At 38.8% G+C, this 22,505-nt stretch overlaps 1 protein-coding gene across 1 annotated transcript in view; it reads left to right on the top strand.

The window, feature by feature from the left end:
• The window catches only part of fam20cb (FAM20C golgi associated secretory pathway kinase b), a 147,453-nt gene that overhangs the window by 2,372 nt on the left and 122,576 nt on the right, over positions 1–22,505 (top strand). Inside the window, exons 2-3 of the mRNA XM_057825731.1 lie at positions 3,996–4,171; positions 13,981–14,059. Coding sequence (XP_057681714.1) covers positions 3,996–4,171; positions 13,981–14,059 — 255 coding nt within the window. The remainder of the gene's footprint in view (positions 1–3,995; positions 4,172–13,980; positions 14,060–22,505) is intronic.

The following is a 22,505-nucleotide window of genomic DNA, read 5'->3' as shown; positions in this document are numbered from 1 at the left end:
GTGTGCTCTTGTTTTGTTAAAAAAATACTGCGCACACTCTGAAAATGAGAGCCCCACTTCCACCCACTGAGTGGATGTGCAATTACACTTTATTCTAGTATGGCAAAAAAGTATATTCCCCAAGGTAACATGCGCCACCCCCGGCATCACTCTGCGCTCCCCTGGGGGGGCCCGCACCACTATTTGAGAAGTACTGGATTCATTCATCATATGCAGGTGAACTTCATTTTATTTACCTAAAATAATTCTACAATATACACAGCACATGCTAATTTAATTAATAACACATTTTCAGTCAGTAATGACCCTACCCCCAAGTAAATGAAGAGAGAACACTCACTGGATTAACTCAGTCGAATTAAACTTGATTTTAAAAAGCTCAACAATGCATTTAGGACAAGAGACGTCAGCTCTTGACACACTGCTAAATGTTTTGTTGATGCTTGGTGTGAAATGAATAGGGTTGGGCATCGAGCATCCATGGGATCCAGGACTAACACTCTGGTTCTCCTGGTTCTCTCGGAACCGTTCGAATTTTTAAAATTTCGATTCCATTTTTCCATGCCCTGTCCATTGACCAGAAAATATAGCTGCTGAACACCACAAAGAAGAAGCCACATGACGACTAGCTCCGTTATGAGCAAATCAAATGAAGTGGCTAATTTAGCTTAGCACAAAAATGGGTTGCTTCGCTTCACATAAATGACAACAAAGTAACAGACTAAACACACCAAAATGATATTAAACCCTCTGTTAAAACGTGCAAACATACAGATTTCTTTTTAAATCAAGGTTTCCCAACAATGTGTAGCTTCTGTACACCTCAAGGATTGTTTTCCAATTAAAGTAATGTTGTTTTTTCCTGCTGCTTCCATTAAGTCACCACTAGGGGATGGCAGGCGCACATAGCAAAACCAAAGAAAAACTGTAGACTCCGGAGTTACAATAGTGACATCTTGTGGACGGATGAACAATATATCAGTTTAGAAAGAAAGAAACTTAAAAAGTAGCCAATTTAAGATCAAGGGACAGAACACTCCCAGATGTCAGCCCTTAACCAGCCCTTAACTAACTTGTAGAAATACCAACTAAAACAAACAATGCCGATACATTAAATGCCTGCAGCATAAGACACTCTAAAACATAGGCAAAAGAATATTGAGCTTTTGAAAAATAAAGATCTTTGTGAAAGTGCACTCCTGTGGAAAGAAACTTCATCATATTTAAGTTCAATGACATTTATATACGAGTTAAAAATAGCCGTGTGACAAATTCATTGCAAAGTTCATTGAAAATTCATATGATTTAAAAATAATAGAGAAGTTAAGAAATTAATTTTTTTAACCCTGCCTATTAAAACAATCGTAATAGAGAATCGTTTGGAACCAGAATCGAAACGTGGAATCGGAATCGTTCCTATTCAAATGATGCCCCACCCTGGAAATGAACAATCAGTAGTGTAACCAGAGTGCTCTTCAACCTCTTCGTTGACTTCACATCGATTTGGTAAGTAAATATTTTGGCGAGCAACGTGGAGAAGAATAACAGAGACTGGCTTGTTTTTAACACTTGCTGTTCTTGTGCCCCAGACACCGCACGACCCCAAGAAACAACACAAGCTATTTAACAGAACAGACATGATATAACAACAGCAATCACTACTCTTAGTCGGGGGTGCCACAACAAGCCATCATCCATTGCGGCGGAACCGATAAATAACAGTCGCTACAATATTTTACTATTTTACAAACTGTCGGTTTATAAAAGAGTATATTTACTTACCAAATCGTTGTTGTTAAGTAAGTGAAGGTGTCGAAGAGAGCTCTGGTAGACGACGCGGTTCACGGTTGGACCTGTGCGGAATGTTTTGGTGTCAGAAAAGCGTGAAATAGATGAGGCAGATCTGCGTATATCTGAAAGAACGCCCAATGAACACTGGGTACATAAAATTATTCTAATTTGACTGAACTGAGATGCATCAAGCTAGGCATGTTTTCTTATTACTTGTTACTTATTAAGAATTAGTGTTAATAACAGGATTAGGGCTGCAGCTATCGATTATTTTAGTAGTCGATTAATCGATAAAGAAGTTAGTTCGAATAATCGAGTAATCGAATAAGGAACATAAAAAAATTAAAATATCTGAGCTGAGCCTCGAACGGTATAAAAATGAATAAATGAGGATCTACAAAAACAACAACAAAACAACAAAAGAACAACTGGCTAACTTACATTGCAAAAGTACACTAGCTTAAATGCTATAAAATGCTAATTTTTTTTGTTGTTGTTGTTGTTGTTTTTTTTTTTTTTTTTACAATGTTCTTAACAAATTATTCAGACACATATTCCCACAAAAACCGGCTAAATATACCTATAAACTAAATTATGAATGCATTAAAAAAACATTAGCTCAAACAAAAACTTAGCTTATGTTGGTCTTAACAGCAAGCAGCGGGATTAATCCATGTGAAATGAGGCAGACTGGAGGGTGGTGTATCCACCCAAATCAATAAAACTAAATGCAGACACTTTCAAAACAAACTATTACAACGCCACTTTAATGAAACGAATACTCGAAGCAGCAAAATTTAATTCAAATCTTTTTTTCAAATCGAGTTCTCGAGTTAATCGATTAATCGTTGCAGCACTAAGCAGGATGATAGAAATTGAGTTTTGCTCACTTATCACATTTAATTAAGTTGTATATTAGCCAAGAGTGTAGATTTCGTCTCAACATTGGTAGGGATGATATAACAGCATAACGTATGTGCACTTTTTGCTGGGGACGGGACATTAATAAGACCAAACAGATTGGGTGAACGGTGTTCAGGGCAACATTTCTCACGAATATGAACCTAATTAATTGATAGGCTAACTGATCATTGCAAAATAAATCTGTATTGAGTTATACCAGTGCTTCTCAATTATTTTCTGTTACGCCCCTCATAGGAAAACACGATGCGCTCATGCGCTGGTCCTCATGGGAAACGCTGTCTTCAAAAAACTACCGCTTTTGTCCACCAGCGTCGCTAAAATCGACCAAAACTGAAAAGTTACCAAGTGTTACTTTAAAAGACTACATAAACAAAATAAAAATGAAAATTGGGTAGAAGGGGGTGCACCTCGGTTGACTACATTTCTCACAGTTTAATTAATGTTAACAGCAGAAAACACATACAGAAGTGTAGGACACTTCTCTCTAAGCAGCTTCCTACTCGAGTTTTGCAGGTTAGCAAATTCGCACAGTTTAATTTTATGCAAACTCTGATGCAGGTTGTAGCAAAATTACTGTAGCACAATTAGTGGTGTGCTCTCCACCTCCATAACATTGACGTCTTTTTACATTACTTACAGTGGCTTCTGCAGTCTTTAAAAAACCTTTTAATATCCCTCCTCTTTGAAGGGGGCGGATGAGGCGGTATGTTGGCGACATGTTGTATTTTCGTCGGGGCAGTGCATGTGTGTGTGTGTGTGTGTGGGGGGGGGGTGTCAAGTCATCAGTCAATCAAACGTGGGTTTGAGGGGGGAAAATGGACTAGCACATTCAGCAAGTGAAAAAGGAGTAAATATAAGTCTGAACATAAAGAAAATAATTCACTTAAAATGGTATGGTCAATTGTATCCTCACAACATATGAGAAGGCAATCTAAATTACCTATATAACGTAATTATTATAAAATGCAAATAAGGTTGCTTAAAAGTTGGTGGGGACAATTTGAGCATCCTAAAAAGTTGGTACTGTTATGGCCCTATCGTCCCTATGCAAACCTACGTCCTTGATATTAGCATTTACAGTGAGGGCCATGGGAAAATCACAAGTATGTAGATAATCGCCTCATCATGTTATCACATGTACACAACTGCCACAACATTTAATTGTTGGCCAATGTATATCTTTACAACACATTTAATTTGTAATAAAAAATCCATGAAGAAAACAGCTAGACTGAAAATTCACCTGTCTTGAAAATAACTTTCCCTCTCCTCTCATGCAGGAATGGTGAAGGCAATCCAGAGGAGTTCAGCCCAACTGGAGAGCTGACAGCTGACTCATATCCTAACTGGCTGCGCTTCCACATTGGAATTAATCGTTACGAACTCTACTCCAGACACAATCCCGTCATCGATGCTCTGCTGAAGGATCTTGTCAACCAAAGGATCACCAGCGTGGGTGAGTTGTGATGCCTTGTATTTTTTAATTTTTATTTTTGCACCCTCTAGCTAGGTTACAAACATTCATTTTGAAAATTGATTTGCGTTTTACAAGTCTGGTAATTGCTTAATAGAATAGTAAATTTTGTGGCGACAATATAGATCTAACAAAAGGAACTAAAGTTAATGACCTGCATGTTTTATTCTAAGCCACATGCCAAGAAAGACCTCATTCTTTCCATTGTTGTCCTTTGTTTATTTTCATTTCCTGGTTGAGTTAATTGGTAGGTATCACACAGCAATGATGTCATCGGCAGATGAGGCACACTATTCTAAATTTAAATGTTCTTCTTGTTTCCCAGAAACAAAAGCGCACATGTCAATGTTTCTAGAAAAATAAAATAAATTAATTGAAGAAAAAAATGATTAAAATTAAATGTGTAGAGTACATTACCTGGGAAATCACTATTTACTTATTATCAGTGATAACGCTGATACGGTAATACACACATCACAGTATAGAATTAGGGATCTCCCGATCGCATATTTTTGCACAGTCTGACTCACCTGATTTTGAGAATCTGCTGATACTGTGTCTGATCTGATACCGAAAAAAAAGTTTTGTTAAATGAACAAAAGTTCCAAACATGTTACGGTACTGTACTTTTTACACTACTTCATCTTCCATTTTTTCCAGGAGTGTTCGGGAGTATAAAACATATATGTATTTGTATCTTTTTGCAATCCCATTGCATTTCTGGATCATTTTTAAAAATTGATTAAAAAAAAAAAAAAAAAAAAGGCCTGAATGATATTGGAAAAAAATAACATTGACAAGGCTCCACACTTACTTTTTGCATTGGTTGCAATGGTGCTCCTACCGTTTTTCTTAAGGTGCACCAGCACACAATGTAGGCGCACCCACATTTTTCATTGCATCATCTTTAACGCCAAACTTTCAAGCATATGCGTGATCCATCCATCCGTCCGTCCGTCCGTCCGTCCGTCCGTCCGTCCGTCCGTCCGTCCGTCCGTCCGTCCGTCCGTCCGTCCATCCATCCATCCATCAATCCATAGCGCCATATTTTTTTTCATATTCGTGAACCATTCATCCATCCATCCATCCATCCATCCATCCATCCATCCATCCATCCATCCATCCATCCATCCATCCATCCATCCATCCATCCATCCATCCATCCATCCATCCATCCATCCATCCATCCATCCATCCATCCATCCATCCATCCATCTACCGCTTAGTCCGGTGTCGGGTCGCAGAGGCAGCAGCTTTAGTAGGGAAGCCCAGACTTCCCTCTCCCCAGCAACTTCAACCAGCAACTTCAACCAGCTCCTCCGGTGGGATCCCAAGGTGCTCCTAGGCCAGCCGAGAGACATAGTCTCTCCAGCGTGTCCTGGGTCGTCCCTGGGTTCTCCCGCCGGTAGGACATGCCCGGAACACCTCTCCAGGGAGGCGTCCACGAGGCATCCAAACCAGATGTCCGAGCCACCTCAACTGGCTCCTCTCAACGTGGAGGCATAGCGGCTCAACACCGAGTCCCTCCTGGATGACTGAGTTTCTCACCCGATCTCTAAGGGAGAGAGGGCGGACACCCTGGGGAGGAAACCCATTTCAGCCGCCTGTATACAGAATCTTGTTCTTTTGGTCACGACCCACAGCTCTTGACCATAAGTGAGGGTAGGAAAGTAGATCGACCTTCACAACTACGGACCAGTGCGGAGTCCGCATCATTGCAGACGCTGCGCCAATCCATCTGTTAATCTCGCCTCCCTCCTACCCTCACTCGTGAACAAGACCACTTGGGGCAGGATCTCATCAATGACCAGGAGAGGGCAAGCCACCCTTTTCTGGCTGAGGACCATGGTCTCGGATTTGGTGGTGCTGATCTTCGTCCCGACTGGTTCACACATGGCTGCGAACCGCTCCAGTGGAAGTTGGAGGTCACGGCTTGATAAAGCCAACAGCAACACATCATCTGCAAAAAGCAGAGATGCAATGCTGAGGCAACCAAACCGGACCTCCTCAACGCTTCGGCTGCGCAAAGTGCAGCCTTAGCGGAGTCCAACCCTCACTGGGAAGGAATTCGACTTACGTCCGGCAATGCGGACCAATCTCTGACACCAGTCGTACAGGGACCGAACAGCCCTTACCAAGGGGCTCGGTACCCCGTAGTTCCGGAGCACACCCCACAGGACTCCCCGAGGCACACGGTCAAATGCCTTCTCCAAATCCCCAAAACACATGTAGACCGGTTGCGCGAACTCCCATGCACCTTCGAGGACTCTGCCGAGGGTGTATAGCTGGTCCACTGTTCCCAGTCCGGGACAAAAACCTCCTGAATCCGAGATTCGACTTCCCGACGAACCCCCCTGAATAGACTTTTCTAAAGTCTAAAGTCTATTCAGATGCGTGAGTCCACTCAAATTCACTCATGCTTTGATGCTCACGCTGCCGAGAACAGTCTCTTGAAAAACAAAGCTTGACTAAACGATGATTAACCCATTTGTACTTTGATCATAGAGCTACAGAGCCTTCACTCGCCAGATCCAAGCTACAAACCTGTCAATCATTGTTAAGTACCAAACTCCAGCTGCACTGGTGACCAAGAAAAGCAGCAGGAGGGAGAGTGAGAGGCACTGAGCATGAAGCAGAAAAACATAAATACAGTGGCACTTCGACATCGACGATCGCTTCGACACACGATCTTTTTTACATCCGACATAAAATTTGACTCGCCATTTTTTTCCACATCCGACGACATGCTCGAAATACGACAATTTATGACAGCGCTGCAGTTTCTTTGTTTTGCCGCAAGACGGACGCACGGCGGATTTTCATGTGAGAGAAATCAACACGGCTTCCAGGAAGGTTAGTGCAGGTGGTGAAAAAAGGGAAAAGGTGACGCTTACCATTGAAATGAAGATGGAAATGATAGAAAAATATGAGCGGGGTTTGCGCATCCGTGAACTGGCTCGACAATACGGCCGTAGAATGTCTATGATCTTGACGGTCCTCCTCCGATCTCCGTTCCCCAGACTTTATAAGTTATGGTGACAATTATTTTTAAGTAACATCGCAAAAGAAATTGACAGCTTCGTCAGGTTTTTAATCATTTACTTCAGAAATTGTGGAACACAACACGCCTATTGTCCGCCGCAGTTGACGGCAACAACAAAACATAAAAAGAGGAAAATCTCTACTGCACCTTTCCTTCTTTGTCACATTAGTCACGCCGTGTGTTCAGGTACAGCATGCAATACACGTCACCCACATTAGAACCCGATTAATTACATTATTACAGAAATTATCATTATTATTATATTACTATTCTGATTTTTATTTATCATTTATTTGTTTTGCTATGTGTACCGTAATTTTCGGACTATAAGGCCCGCCTGACTATAAGCTGCCACCCACCAAATTTGACACGAAAACGGTATTTGTTCATAGATAAGCCTCACTGGAATATAAGCCGCAGCTGTCCTCACTGTATCATGGGGATATAAACAGGTGACACTTTAGCGGCATCATAAGACTGTCATAAGACCAAATGAACCCCAGGAAGCTTTGAACCAATTGGCTGCAAAGCTTCATTGCTGCAAGACGCTTCATTTGATCATCACTGCTCCGTTGAGGGAGACAGTCAACCTCTGCTGCCACCTGCTGTCAGCACTGTTGTCGTCCAACATGCCTCCTAGCACGCATTGCAGCGCTAAATATTTAAATAACAATCAAATTCATGTTCTGTGCTAATTATTTCTTCAGTTACTGTTCTAGTTGGTATTCTTTTGGTTCTTTTGGTATTTGGTAACACTTTATTTAACCGTGGCTCCATAAGACTGTTATAAGACTATCATAACTATGACATGACACTGCCATGAGCATTAATGAATGCTTATGACAAATGTCATTTTGTGTCATCCGGCAAATAATTTCACTTTTTAATGGATGTAAAAGAACCGAGCTCGACATAAATGGAGTTACTGACATAATTTGCTGGATGACACTAAATGACAATCATCATAAGCATTCATGAATGCAAATAATAGTGCCATGTCATAATTATGATGGTCTTGTAGCAGTCTTATTACGCCGCTGTTAAATAAAGCGTTCCCTGTTAACTCAAATAAAACAACAAATAAGCCACACTGGACTAGAAGCCGCAGGAATCAAAATGAGGGAAAAAAGTAGTGGCTTATAGTCTGTAAATTACAGTAATTGCTATTTGTAATAGTACCAGCAGCATTTATTAAGGATTTAGTGTAGGTTTTTTGGCTGTGGAAGTAATTAATGGAATTATAATGCATTCTTACGGGAAAGTCCTGCTCGACATACGACCATTTTGACTTACAAACAAGTAGTGCTGCAACAATTAATCAATTAACTCGATTATTCGATTCGATTAGAAAAAAAAAAAATCAAATAAAATTTTGCTGTTTCGAGTATTCATTTAATTTAAGTGGCGTTTTAATGGTTTATATTGAAACTGTTTGTATTTAGTTTTCTTGATTTGGGTGGATACATTACCTTCTAGTCTGCCTCATTTCACACGGCTGAATCCAGGTGCTCCCTGTTAAGACAAATACAAGTTAAGATTTTGTATGCGCTTTTTTTTTTTTAATGCATTAGTTTAGGTATATTTAGCCTATTTTTGTGGGAATATGTGTCTAAACCATTTGTTAAGAGCATTGTAAAAAAGTTAGCATTTTATAGCATTTAAACTAGCGGACCTTTGCTATACAAGTTAGCCAATTGTTCTTTTGTTGTACATAGATCCTCATTTATTTATTTTTCACACTGTTTGAGGCTCAGCTCAGGTAATTTTTAATGTTCCTTATCCGATTACTCGATTATTCGAACTAATGGTTCATCGATTAATCGACTACTAAAATAATCGATAGCTGCAGCCCTACAAACAAGGTCCTGGAACGAATGAACTTCGTATGTAGAGGTACCACTTTATATATTTTAAATTTAAAATAGTTTGACTACTATATCGTGTAAATGCCTTGATTTCACTGTAGATACCTGAAGTGAATTTTAAAACTTGTGAGCAAACCTAAAAGTTTTCCCTTCCAATAACTTTTTTTGGGTACATTGACCTCAGTTAAATGGATAGAAATCCTGTACACTAATTTCTGACAATGCTGCTGATGCCATGAAATTGTAGGAGCAGCAAAAAGCTGCCAAATGACAGACAAATATGATCAACACCTTCACAAGCACTGACATTATGAACACACTCAAACACACGTACAAAGATACATAAAGACGGAAGCCCCCTGCAGGCTTGTCATACTACGCAGCTCAGTCTGATCAGCCAAAGGCCAAATCGACTCACGGGCTCTCTCAAAGCAGCAGAGCAGAATGCATCAAGCCTGGAAAAACACCTGAAAATCCATCCACAGCACGACTTCAGTTTGATTTCAAATCAAACGCTTCTTGATCGACAAGTGTGAAGCCCTCCAGAGAACAGAAAAGCCTCCGACTATGTGTGAAAGTAGACACCTGACAAAGCTGGTGTTTTTTTTTTTTTTTTTCAAATTAAGGCGGGATTGTCTTCCTGTTTGGCTCAGTCCGGTTCCCAAATTCCAGGAGTGCTTCTTGCCTCAGGGTCGCTTATGTTGCAGTAACTCTTAAGTAGGATTGTAGAATTTGGCTTTGAGAAAGCTCCAAGTGGCCTTTAGCAAAAAATGAAGAATTTACCTGGGAGTTTGCATGTCATGTCCACAAAGGAAGCATTCCTGGATTTCTTGAAGCATTTTCCTCTCTGCTCCAATTTCTGATTCAGTGTTGCGTGATTTCCTCTCCCTCTTACTTTCTAACTCTCCGGCTGGGTGGATTGAGGAAAGGCACACTCCAGCCAGTTAAATACATGGTGACTCAGTAATTACAGAGCCATGACACATGCCCGGGGCACAACACCAACACAAGCCAAGAGCACTGTGTTATTATCTGAACTTAAGGATAGCATTGCTAGCGTGTATTATACACAAACAAGTTCTTTTTCATTAGTGACGACTGTAAAGGTTTGCAAATATTTTTGTATTGTCATTATTGAGGTTCTTTGTTTTAAATAAGGGGTGATAAACATAGTTGCTGAAAATATTTTGACCAAAGCCCACATGAAAACTCATTGCCGTGAATGAGATTGACAATTATTTTCTAATTCTTTTTTTTTTTTTTTTTGCTATTAAACAACAAAATCGCCATCATTATTACTTTTAAAACTACGGGGTAAATTACATTTTAGAATTTATAGGTGTGGGGAAAAAAAACAGTATGTCAACTACATGTCAACCTTATCTTTAACGACATTAATATAATTTAAAGGTAATTTGAAAAAGAGAAAGAGGTCTTGCAGGTGCCTTTGAGTGAAATGAATTACAGTGGTATGAAAAAGTATCTGAACCTTTTGGAATTCCTCACATTTTTGCATAAAATCACCATCAAATGTGATCTGAACTTGCTCAAAACCACACAGATGAAAAAACTGTCTGCTTTAACTAAAACCCCAAACATTTATAGGTTTTCATATTTTAATGAGGATAGTATGCAAAGAATGACAGAACGGGGAAAAATAAGTAAGTGAACCATCACATTTAATATTTTGTGGTTCCCCCTTTGGCAGCAATAACTTCAACTAGACGCTTCCTGTAGCTGCAGATCAGTCTGGCACATCGATCAGGACTAATCTTAGCCCATTCTTCTCTACAAAACTGCTGTAGTTCAGTAAGCTTCCTGGGATGTCTGCATGAATCGCAATCTTTAGGTCATGCCACAGCATCTCAATGGGGTTCAAGTCTGGACTTTGACTTATCCACTCCAGAACGTGTATTTTGTTCTTCTGAAGCCATTCTGAAGTTGATTTACTTCTATGTTTTGGAACATTGCCTTGTTGCAGCATCCATCCTATTTTTAGCTTCAACAGTCTGACAGACAGCCTCAGGTTTTCCTGCAAAACATCCTAATAAAAATTTTGAATTCATTCTTCAGTTAATGATTGCAAGTTTTCCAGGCCCTGAGGCAGCAAATCAGCCCCAAATCATGATGCTCCCTCTACCATGCTTCACGGTGAGGATGAGGTGTTAATGTTGATGAGCTGTCCCATTTTTCCTCCACACCTGACGTTGTGTGTTACTCCCAAACAGTTCAACTTTGGTTTCATCAGTCCACAAAATATTTTGCCAAAACTGCTGTGGTGTGTCCAAGTGCCTTTTTGTAAACATTAAACGAGCAACAATATATTTTTTTGACAGCGTTGAGTCTTCCCATGAACGCCATTCTTGGCCATAGTTTTACATATAGTTTGAGTGTGCACAGATATTGGACTGTGCCAGTGATTTCTGTAAGTCTTTACAGACACTCTAGGGTTCTTTTTCTCTTACCTCTCTGAGTATTCTGCGCTGAACTCTTTCCTTCATCTTTGGTGGATGTCCACTCCTAGAGAGAGAAGCAACTGTGCCAAACTCTCTCCATTTGTAGACAACTTCTCTGACTGTCGACTGATGAACAGCCAGACTTTTAGAGATGGTTTTGTATCCTTTCTCAAGCTTTATACAAATCAACAATCCTTGATAGCAGGTCTTCAGACAGCTCTATTGACCGAGCCATGATGCACATCAGACAATGCTTCTCATCAAGACCATTCTTACCAGGTGTTTGTTTTATAGTGGGCAGGGCAGCTTTAAACCACTCATCAGTGATTGGGCAAGCACCTGACTTAAATTGTTTGGTAAAAATTGGTTTCAGTTGATCTTTAAGTCCCCTTAGTTAGAGGGCTCACTTACTATTTTTCCCCCTTCTGTCATTGTTTGCATTCTATCCTCATTAAAATATGCAAACCTATAAATGTTTGAGTGATTTTTAGTTAAAGCAGACACTATTTTTACATTTGTGTGATTTTGACAAAAACAAATGCAGAAATGTGAGAAATTCCAAAAGGTTCAGATACTTTTTTATACCATTGTATTAATATGGTACAACTTTAATATACAATATAGCCCATACATGGAGTTTTTTCCAACATCGGCCATCAGCTGATTAACAAAAAACCCAATTAGCCAATAAAAAGGATTTTGATCAGGCATCTGTGTGGGCAACTGTGGCCGCTGTTGACTGACGGTAGGACGAGCATGAAGGCAGCTGATACAGAAAGCTTCAAGCCTGCTTGTTCTATAAATATTATAAGATTTTTCTTTTATCTTGCATGAGAGAATATGCAATGTTGCTTTAGCCTTTAAGGTGTTTACTGAGTGAGCTTTACACTCTAAATGTAACTCATAGCGTTAGCCTAGCATTCACGTTAGCATTACCTTTAGCATGTCGAACATCCCCCTAAACTCACTCTCACTTGTTTATATCTCGCTGTGACGTCCTGGTGGCTTTAATTATTTGAAAATAATGTACTGTTCTTGCTGACTGTGCATAATCATAAAAATAAATGCTGCATTTGTTGGTTTGGTAGCACTTGACCAAATTAATCCTGTAAGTCTCAGGTCATTATTGTAAATTTGAAGCGGTTGAAGCAATTTAAAAAAAAAATTGCCTTTCATAATATACGTGCGTTTAAAAAAACAGTATGTCGGCCACAAATATCGGCTTACATAATCGGCTTTGGATACCAGCAATCAGCTGAAAACCTTTTTTAGAAATCGGCATCGGCATTTGAAAATCATATATTGGTCAACCTCTGATACAATATATTACTGCAGTATAAAGTAGGCCTATATAGTCTACAGTTTCTGCAATTGCAAAAATGATCTCTTCTATAACTATATTAAAGATTGTTGATGTAACTCTTCCTCTCTGTCCCTCATAAAAAAACATTCTTTACATGTTTAACTTGATAATACTTGAGCATTTTGTCTCCACATCATTACCCATCCATAATTTCACTCCGCATACTGAAATACAGAATGATTTTAATGTTGTCCCGACCGTTTTGGTTTTTAAATTTCACTCCCGTTAAAGTTATAACTCCTGTCCGTTTCTGAAAACACCTGAATATTTCCAGGGAGTTGATTATTCCTTGCTTTTCACATTATGAGGGCAGTTTTATAATGCATGTTCAAAGGGAGCAACTTGAGGGAGAGGAGGAGGATTAGCAAGACAGAGGATAAAGAGGAATGTAGCTATATGGTCAGAGCGAACATCAGAGGAACAGAGACCCTCCTACCCCTCGAACACACGCAGAACAATCATGGTTTCCCAGTTAATAGATCCAAATGTTTATATTTTACATTTATCTTCCATATTTCTGTATATTTCCCTCCAAAATAATTATTTTACTAATCAACATTTTTTTTAAAGCGTTGGAACATTATTTGTACATTCACACATGAACAGCATTGTCTGGTGATTCTTCTTTGGGGCTATTATTGATGTAAACAGGCTGCTTTGTGAATGCGTCAAACATCAGAAAAGCCCAGCAGGCCAAATGCAGAGTTATTCTTATCATACTTAATAGGTTTATTATGCGTTGTTTAATTTCTGCTGCTTTATGAGGGAGAAAAGCTTTTTAGAAAAAACAGCTGAAACAGAGGCTTTGGATGATATGGAGCTTAACTCAGTTAAGTCAGTCTAATTTGATTCACCTGTTTTTGTCAAATAAATAAATAAATGAAAAGATGAAATTGAATATGTTCATTGAAGCATAATTAAAGCATGATGAGAAATGTTTAGCTACTGCAATTTCTAAATTGACAATGTTCTAACAAGCTGAACGACAACAAAAAAACCCTAATCCTACATTGTATTAAGAGGCTAATTATTGTTTTTGATTTTTTTTCATTTTATTGCAACAGCGATGAAATCTGGAGGCACCCAGCTCAAGCTCATTATGACCTTTCAGAACTACGGACAGGCTCTCTTCAAGCCCATGAAGTAAGAGAATTATTTATTTTACAATTTATTTTAGTGATATTGTGCTTCAAAAATGGTTGTGTATCTAAATGCAGTTTTCCGCCTGAGGATCATGGTCAATATGTGTTTCTCAACTATTATCAGCAATGTTTCCATCTCTTTTGTGTTGCTTTAAATAGACTGAATTATGAAATGACATGAATTAGATTTTTTTTTTCTTCCTTTCTTTTTCTTTTTTCTTTTTTACCGAAAACACAGTGAATGTCGCTTTTTTTGTCGGCAATAATTATTCTTCGCGGTGGTAAGGCTGATTTACTGTATTTTTTGGACTATTAGCCACTACTTTTTTCCCGCTGTTTATACCCATCCTTCTTTTATAAGCAAGTGCCTGATTTGTCTTTTTTTTTTTTTTTTTTTTTTTGTCAAACGAGCTTCATATTATCTTGTTAAAAAAAAAAAAAAAAAAAAAAATCGACATATTTTAAAACGACTTTTTTAAACTGTGGTGGTGGGCTGCATCTGAGTAGGACAGCCTCACAATGTCGTGCCACGGGGAAAATTGCCTCATAGCATGACAAATGAGATTTTTTTTCCCACAATTTTTTTCCAAAAAGAACCATAACAAAGATCTATTTGAAATATGTCATTAACCAGGCTAATGTTGTAGCTCTCAGCTAGGGTACATGTACATAAAATGCGTAGCTGATAACAGCTACATTACCCTACGTAATAATCCGACGTTTTTTCTCGTAGCAATAGTGCAACTTACATCTTGTAGTCCTTCTTTTTCCTTTTATTTGGCCCTAGTACGTACTACATTACCACAACAGTAATAGCCCCCTATTAAGAGACCAATGGCGTAGATTTGCATAGGGACGTTAGGGACATAACACTAGCAACTTTTCAGGATGCTCAAATTGTCCCCACCAACTTTTAAGTAACCTTATTTGCATTATATAATGATTTCAGTTGTAGAGGTAATTTAGATTGTCCTCTGATATTTTGTAAGGATAGTTCTGACCCTACCATTATTAAGCAAATTACTTTCATTATGTTCAGATTTACACTGACACCAATTTTTCCTCAAACGCACGTTTGATTAGGTGATGACTAGTTAAATTCCCTTGTTTTAAGTGTAAATCTACTAGAAATAAGTGAAATTATCTGCCAGTGCTTCAAGTAAATTTTACTCAGATTTCTTGAAATAAGATTATTTTCAGATGGCTATTTTTTCTAACACGGTTATTTTAAGTAAAAAGTGAGTATATGTAATCTTCAAAAAAACAACTTTTTTTGGCTGAAATGTTCTTAATTCAAGAATTGATATTGTTCAAAACATTATTTGAAAGCATTTTTTTCCTTGATTTTGGTGAAAAATGACCAACCTTTGGATGTTTGGTCTTATTAATGTCCCGTCGCCAACAAAAAGTATACATGCAGGTTATGCTGTTATATCGTCCCTACCAATATTGAGACCAAACCTACGCACCTGTAATGGACCCATTTCAAGGAGTAGGGGGGAATTATAATTGCCGTGTAAAGAGTTTTACTAGTTTCGGTGAGAAGGAGAATAGTTTTTGTTGTTGTTGCTCGTGAACTACATTTCCACACAGATGCACATCAAGGTACCATTTAGCTTAGCAAGGAGAGGTATGAGAGCGATTTTTTGAGTGTGCCAGAGTTCGTGAAACTTGAAAAAAAGCGCACTTATCAAGGTTTCGTCCGCCGTGATTGCATATATCCGTTCGTTCCGTCCAAGACGGCCGTCCACCGCTCACTTTTGCCGAAAAGTCCGATCCAAAATACTGTAATGACCCGGATGGGGGTAAGAAGGAGAGGAGTCGGTATTGCCATACCCACTTTATTGTGGCAACAATAATAAAGAAAAACAATAGCAAAATAACAGCGGGCTGGCCCGACGTGTGACTGCTGTCTCTCGCTAGCTCGTCCGTTCTCCTTCTTGCTTACTTCTATGTCAACAGCTCATCTCTTAAGGGGCCCGTGCATAATTACGGACATTGTAATACACAATGAATAGGTTTCAGATGAACCCTTCATACTAGGCTGCTGCTAGTGTGAAAAATGACTCCAAAAAAAAAATCTCTTTTTCCATGCGTGGCGGCTTTTATTATGGTGTGGCTGTATGCCACAATGTTTTGAATGTAGGGGAAACTCTGGACTGGCTTTCCAAATTTTGCCATGACACAGCTCTCAGCCGCTACGCTAGCACTGATAAAGCTTGCCAGAAGCTCGTCAAACTTACTCAAAAACTTTAAATAAAAAATTTATAGATGGATATGCCTCTATCTGACAATATACATTGTTACAAAAGAACAAATTTAAATGGATCGGCATTCACTATTTGCTATGACAAGAGAATGCGATGCTAGCGTTGATTAGCAGGTTTCAACTGGTACTTGGAGGACTTTATTGCCACAGTATGTTACAGCAAAGCTGCTATATAAGCACTAGTGCTAGCTGTCAACTGTTTTTCAGAGGATTTTATCCACTTCAAGTTTAGAAGGCAAGGTAAAGTGGATTACATATCTTTGCAAGTGTAGTGACGTTTTTTAAAATTAGTTTGTTCTTAAGCATTCAGACAACATGAGTTGGTGATGTTTATGCGCGTTTATCTGGTGAATAAATATATTTTTTGATCAATCAAATATTTCTGTGTAACATCTGTGTAAATATCCAATGTTAAGATATGGACATTTGTGGCTTATAGTCAGGTACGGCATATATGTGGATTTATTTCTACAATTTAGTGAAATTTGGCCGGTGCAGTTTATAATCAAGTGTGCTTTATAGTCCAGAAATTACGGTATGCTTCTGTGTGCGTTCCGTTGACAGCTGAGCGACGGTGTAGACTTGTGTTTTTCAACCGGTTTGGTGCGGGGGAGGTGTGCCACAAGAAATTATTCAATATCGCATTTTTTTTTTTTTTTTCTTTTTTTACGTCGTCAGGCGGAGTTGCAGTAGGAAGGAAGGAGTAGGTAGAAGCTTTCGGTTGTGTGCAGAATGCAGATGAGAAAAAAATATTTATATATACAGTATATGAATTAAATTTGTTTTCTATTATAATTTTGTGTCTATTATTTGTTGACATCACTTTTCAATCTATACACATCTCTAAAATATAGTATATCTTCAACATTTTGATGTAAATATAAAAGGTTGTCATGCATTAACTTGATACTCTATGATGAGGGTGGTACTTTCAAGGCTTGAAGAATAAAGAAAGCAGCACATGAAGGCCGGTCGTCTACCAATACCCAATACAGATAAGTGTTTGCGTCACAAAGGGCCTCTGAAAGAGTTGACGATTTAAAAGAGATAGTGACTTAATCAATTTATCCCTGACGATACCTTCCCAGTTAGCAGAGTCAGCTTAAAAAGTAAGAGAAAATTGCTCGTCAACTATGATAAAATATATATGTGAAATTATGCCATGCACATACTAAAAAAGCTCAACATAGACATCATTAAGCACTTCTGATAATATACAGACAGTTTAAAATTCAAAAGAGGTCGTTTTTTAATCAACTTACCTCTGAATATACTTGACAGCCAGTCATTCAAATGAATTAGGTCCGCATTCGTCGAAGGGATATTTGGAACTATTCGGGGCTTCATTACCCGGAAGGAGCCGCAAGTAAAATCGTATAATGGATAAAGGGCTGTCCCAAACGACTAATTTTCTCCCGATTAGTCAGCCGACTATTTTTACGATTAGTCGACTAATATAATTTAATATTTTTTTAATTACTAATGTAGCAATGAAATTTTTGTTGATGCTTATTAATTCATAAAAACACTTTGGAACACTTAAATTCTTTATTAAAGTACAAATAAACACGTAAATAAGAATAATAAATCACAAAAAAACAATAAGGTCAAATGCTGATAGCATTAACTAGTGCAAAAGATTGGAATGTAAACAGATTCAGAACACTGACTTCACCTTTCCAACATGATTCAAAACGATGCTTAGAAAAAAATATCTAGCGTTAATATTATGGTATACTTTTATATAAAATATTAATAATAATTATTATAATTATTCATTGCCAATCAGATTTTTCAAAAAGGGTGTCATTTTAAAGATATTCTTAGTGTAGAATCTGAATTCTCAAGTTTGTAGGAATAACTCCAGAAGTCTTTATTTATATGACGAACATGACGTGCTTTTAAGTTGAAATGTTCACCGAAAGTACGTTCGCTAAACTGCGAACCGTAAGCTTTACACTCCGCAAAAAAGCACTTTTCGTCATTGCATGAAGTGTCAGTAATAGATTTTTTTTTTTTTCATTTTTATTGTTTGCAAATACTGTTAACCAGCAATTTTTTCATGTTTCAAGTGTAACCTTTTAACCACAATTTTGGGCTAAAGTAGGTTGTCTTTTTTCCTCATTAGCCTCAATGTAGCAAAGCTAACGTTTACAGTGTTTAATATAGATGTGTTTCCTTATTTTGTATGTCTGAACTTTAATTCTACGGCGTGTTGATGACCAATAAACATCATATACCATCAACACGCATGCACAAATGTATGCACTTGGCGATAAAACGCAGCTGTTAAAATTACCAAACATTTTTATTTACCGTGCGATAAATGGAGTCATTGCATATCGCGACAGGCTTAGCAACTTCAACAAAACATGTCTTTAGCTAGTTAGATGGACTTACGATCTGCCTGCTTGTTGTCTCCTGTCATCTTCCAAAATTACAACTGGGTGACGGCGCTTTAGGTGTTCATTCACTGTCCACGCCTGGTATGCAAGCTTGGCATTGAAGAGACAGTACACAACAGTGTACCCTCTTTTGTTTTGTTGAAATAAGTCAATGTTTCGGCCACTCTGGTGTACTGTACTTTTTTGGCTTTGTGCCACTCTCCCCGCTTTCATACCAAGCGTCCGAGATTCTCAATTTTTCACGCATATATGTTTTTTAACCCTCCATAACCGTCAACGAAATGTTGGGCTCGTCGACGCATTTATGTCATCGATGATGACGACTAGTTGGGACAGCTCTAAATGGATTGCTATGGGAGTGTCGCAACTCTCTTTATGGCTCTGATCATATCCAGTGGACTCCCTGTAGATATCATAGTTAATAGAAACCGAGCCCTCCGCAGGGCTAATGTTATGTTAGCAAGGTACAATTACGTTAATCGTATTTATTAGCGCTACGTTAACTTAATTTTACCTTGTCCCGAGTATCGCTCCTACACTCTCGGAGTAAACGTGGTGCCTTCGGTGGAGCGAGGGCTAGGCGGGCGGGTCGCGCGGTGGTGCTCGGCCTGGGTTTCGTGAGCGGTCATCGGTCGTTGGGTCCAGCAGGGGGTGCGGAAGCGTCGGTGGCTGCGCGGCCGGGCGGGGGTAGTGTTATGCAAGCGCTGTCTTACAGTGAATACATGAAACAATGTTCGCCTTGGTCTCCAGCTTGAAATGCTCCCACACTTTTGAGATTTTCTACTTTTTCTTGGTGCCTCTCTTTTCGCTTTCATCAACTGCTTCTTCGTTGTTACCTTTATATTCATGAGTGGTTGAAATCAAATACTAGTATATTCGCTGCCTCTCCCTTCCTCCTCTAGGCACGGGACGTCAGGGCGTTGTGCTGAATTAAAAGTAGTCAAAACGTCACGGGCAAAACGTCATGGTTAGAGCTGGCAAAATTCCTCGAGTTGGGGAAAATGCCTCGATCAATTTTAAAAATTAAGTTACTCGAATGATTTGAGTAGCACATTTTTTGGACTATAAGTCGCAGTTTTTTTTCATAGTTTGGTTGGGGGTGCGACTTATACTCAGGAGTGACTTATATGTGAAATTATTAACACATTATGATATCATTTCACATGTTATTTTGGTGTTTTGGAGTGACACTGATGGTTTGGTAAACTTGTTAGCATGTTCTTTATGCTATAGTTATCTGAATAACTCTTAATAGCTATGGCCACGTTCGCGTTCTGCCTTCGGCAATGTGTGTTCAATTGTATTATTGACTTTTTTATATTGAAATGCATGCTTTTAGTTTGTGGCGCTTTCACGCCCACGTGTGGGTGCACTCACACTTGTTTACGTGAAGAAGACCACTCACATGCCAGAAGAAGACGGACAGCTACACAGCTTGAGTGAGTGGGCGAGTTAGCAAGAGAGAAACACGGCTGCGAACCAACGTTCATTGTTTATGCTTGTAAAATATCTCTACAGAGGCAACGCCTGTGTGTATCATCTTTTCTGTTGTTATTGTGTGTTTTCCACCCGCGATTGGACACCTAAAGCCAGTTTTGTGGTTGTTTGAACAATGTGCTAATGCTAGCGAACGCATGCCTACCGTTTGTGTCATTGCCGTAACAGCACCTTATTATCATTTATTTACATTGATGCGAACCTGTTTGGTATCGAGAACGAAATTGATTCCGCAAATTATAAGGACGTCAAGCATCGTCATTTAGGAGTTTAGCTCACTGTATAGCCAGGACTGATCCGTAGCGTCCTGGTAAGCACAGTATATTCGCATTTCGTTGTTCATGCACTGTACACTTACACAGCATGTTGTTCTCTCTTGTATTGATATATTAAATTGCCTTTCAAGATGACAGATCTGTTCTATGTGTTAGATTTTATCAAGTAAATGTCCCCCAAAATGCGACTTATACTCCGGTGCGACCTATTTCTGTTTTTTTTCTCTTCATTGGGCTTTTTATGGCTGGTGCGACTTATACTCAGGTGCGACTTGTAGTTCGAAAAATACGGTAATCGTTTCAGCTCTAGTTCTTATTATCCATGACCCTAATGAGGACAGGCGCTTAAGAAATTAATGTATCTTTCCATTATAGCAGTATTTAAATAGAGTACATATTAAACTTGGTTGTAATCTATCAATACAGACATGTTGGATATATAGTGGGTATTCCATGCACTTAAAACTACTATCCAGGCATTTTTGTGATATCTAGCTATTATGGAAATGCATTAAAAAGTTAATGCTGACAACTCCTTACTTAGTTTAAGCACGCTGTTAGAAAAACTCCAGACGAAGCCGAATTAAGATGATGAACATGTTGGCTATGAGGTAGTCATGCCCTCTCGATACAGCTCCACGATGCCTTTAAAGAGCTTCTTGCACAGAGATTGGCTTGGATTGACTCATAAAGCGAATGAAAAGGCTGTTGAAAGAAATGATCTCGCAATCCGCCCGTGATGGACAATTTAACAGCTGCTTTTTAGCAGTAATACCATATAATAAGTGTACTTATTGGCTTAGCGCCCAGTTGGAGTTGAAAGCCTAGCCTTATACGTCACTCTCATACTGTATCTGCTGTGGTTTCATATTTTATTCATCATCTATTCTTAATCAGTACTCTGAATTAGTGCCAGACTCAGTGCTTTACTTTTGAGGCTTATTCCACTCCCATTATAAAGAAGTTCAACAGGTGAACCATCCATCATAAAGGTGCGCAGGGATGAAATTAATACTTTTATTTTCGCTTTCTACCAAATGGTGCCCCTGCATAGATGGTTGGCTTAACTTGTTGAGATAAGTAAAGCACCCACGCTGTTAGATCCAGTGGAAAGTTTGATTAATTCACATTGCCTTTCTCCATGGTGTCACATTTAGATGATAACACATCCCGAGAGAAGTACCCTTTGTTCCTAATCCCTGCTCAATTTGTGGATTTAAATGTCACCCATCTTTTGTTATGATGATTGTAATTTAATTGTGGGTTAATGGCATCCTAAAAGGCCTAATGTTTGGCCCCGGCTTGTCAGCACAAGGAGGGAGGTTAAGCTTGCGCTTGATAGGTAGCGGGGCTATTTTGAGATGATTGTAATTACTGCTTCAGTTGTATGACACTAATTCAGGCGTGGTGCAAAAAGCCTGAAATCATACTGACAGGCCTGGAAGATAGGAGATGAGAAGCAGAGGGTAGAAGGGGAAAAGGTGTGAGGTGAGAGGACTCGCATTGAGCGTGGTGTAGAGTCCAAATCCTGGGATTATTGCTTTGCAAGTTTGCAGTGCAAGGAATTTGAACCCCGGAGAAGTGGCAAACGTACCCAAAAGCTGTTCTCAAGTAGAAGTAGAGATACTTGTTTAAAAAACAGAAATGTGAAAAGTACTGAGTCAGCTGCATTAGTCGATTAACGTTTCTGCAGGGTGTAAATGAATATCTCGGCACACCACGTAACTTTCCAAAATTGAATAAAGGGATAAAATGTGGTTTCAAATCATGAATAACCATTCATTTCCCAAAATTAATACTTGTTAATCTGGAAGCATTCCACAAATTGTGGATAAAGGATTTGACAGACTGAAAAGTATATTTTAGGGCTGTCAAACGGTTAAAATTTTTAATCGAGGTAATCACAGCTTAAAAATTAATTAATCGTAATTAATCGCAATTCAAACCATCTCTAAAATATGCCATATTTTTCTGTAAATTATTGTTGGAATGGAAAGATAA

The sequence above is a fragment of the Corythoichthys intestinalis genome, chromosome 21 (assembly GCF_030265065.1).
Source record: "Corythoichthys intestinalis isolate RoL2023-P3 chromosome 21, ASM3026506v1, whole genome shotgun sequence".
Taxonomy (NCBI): Eukaryota; Metazoa; Chordata; class Actinopteri; order Syngnathiformes; family Syngnathidae; genus Corythoichthys; species Corythoichthys intestinalis.
Note: the sequence above shows the minus strand (reverse complement) of the source record. Positions and strands in the feature narration are given on the sequence as shown.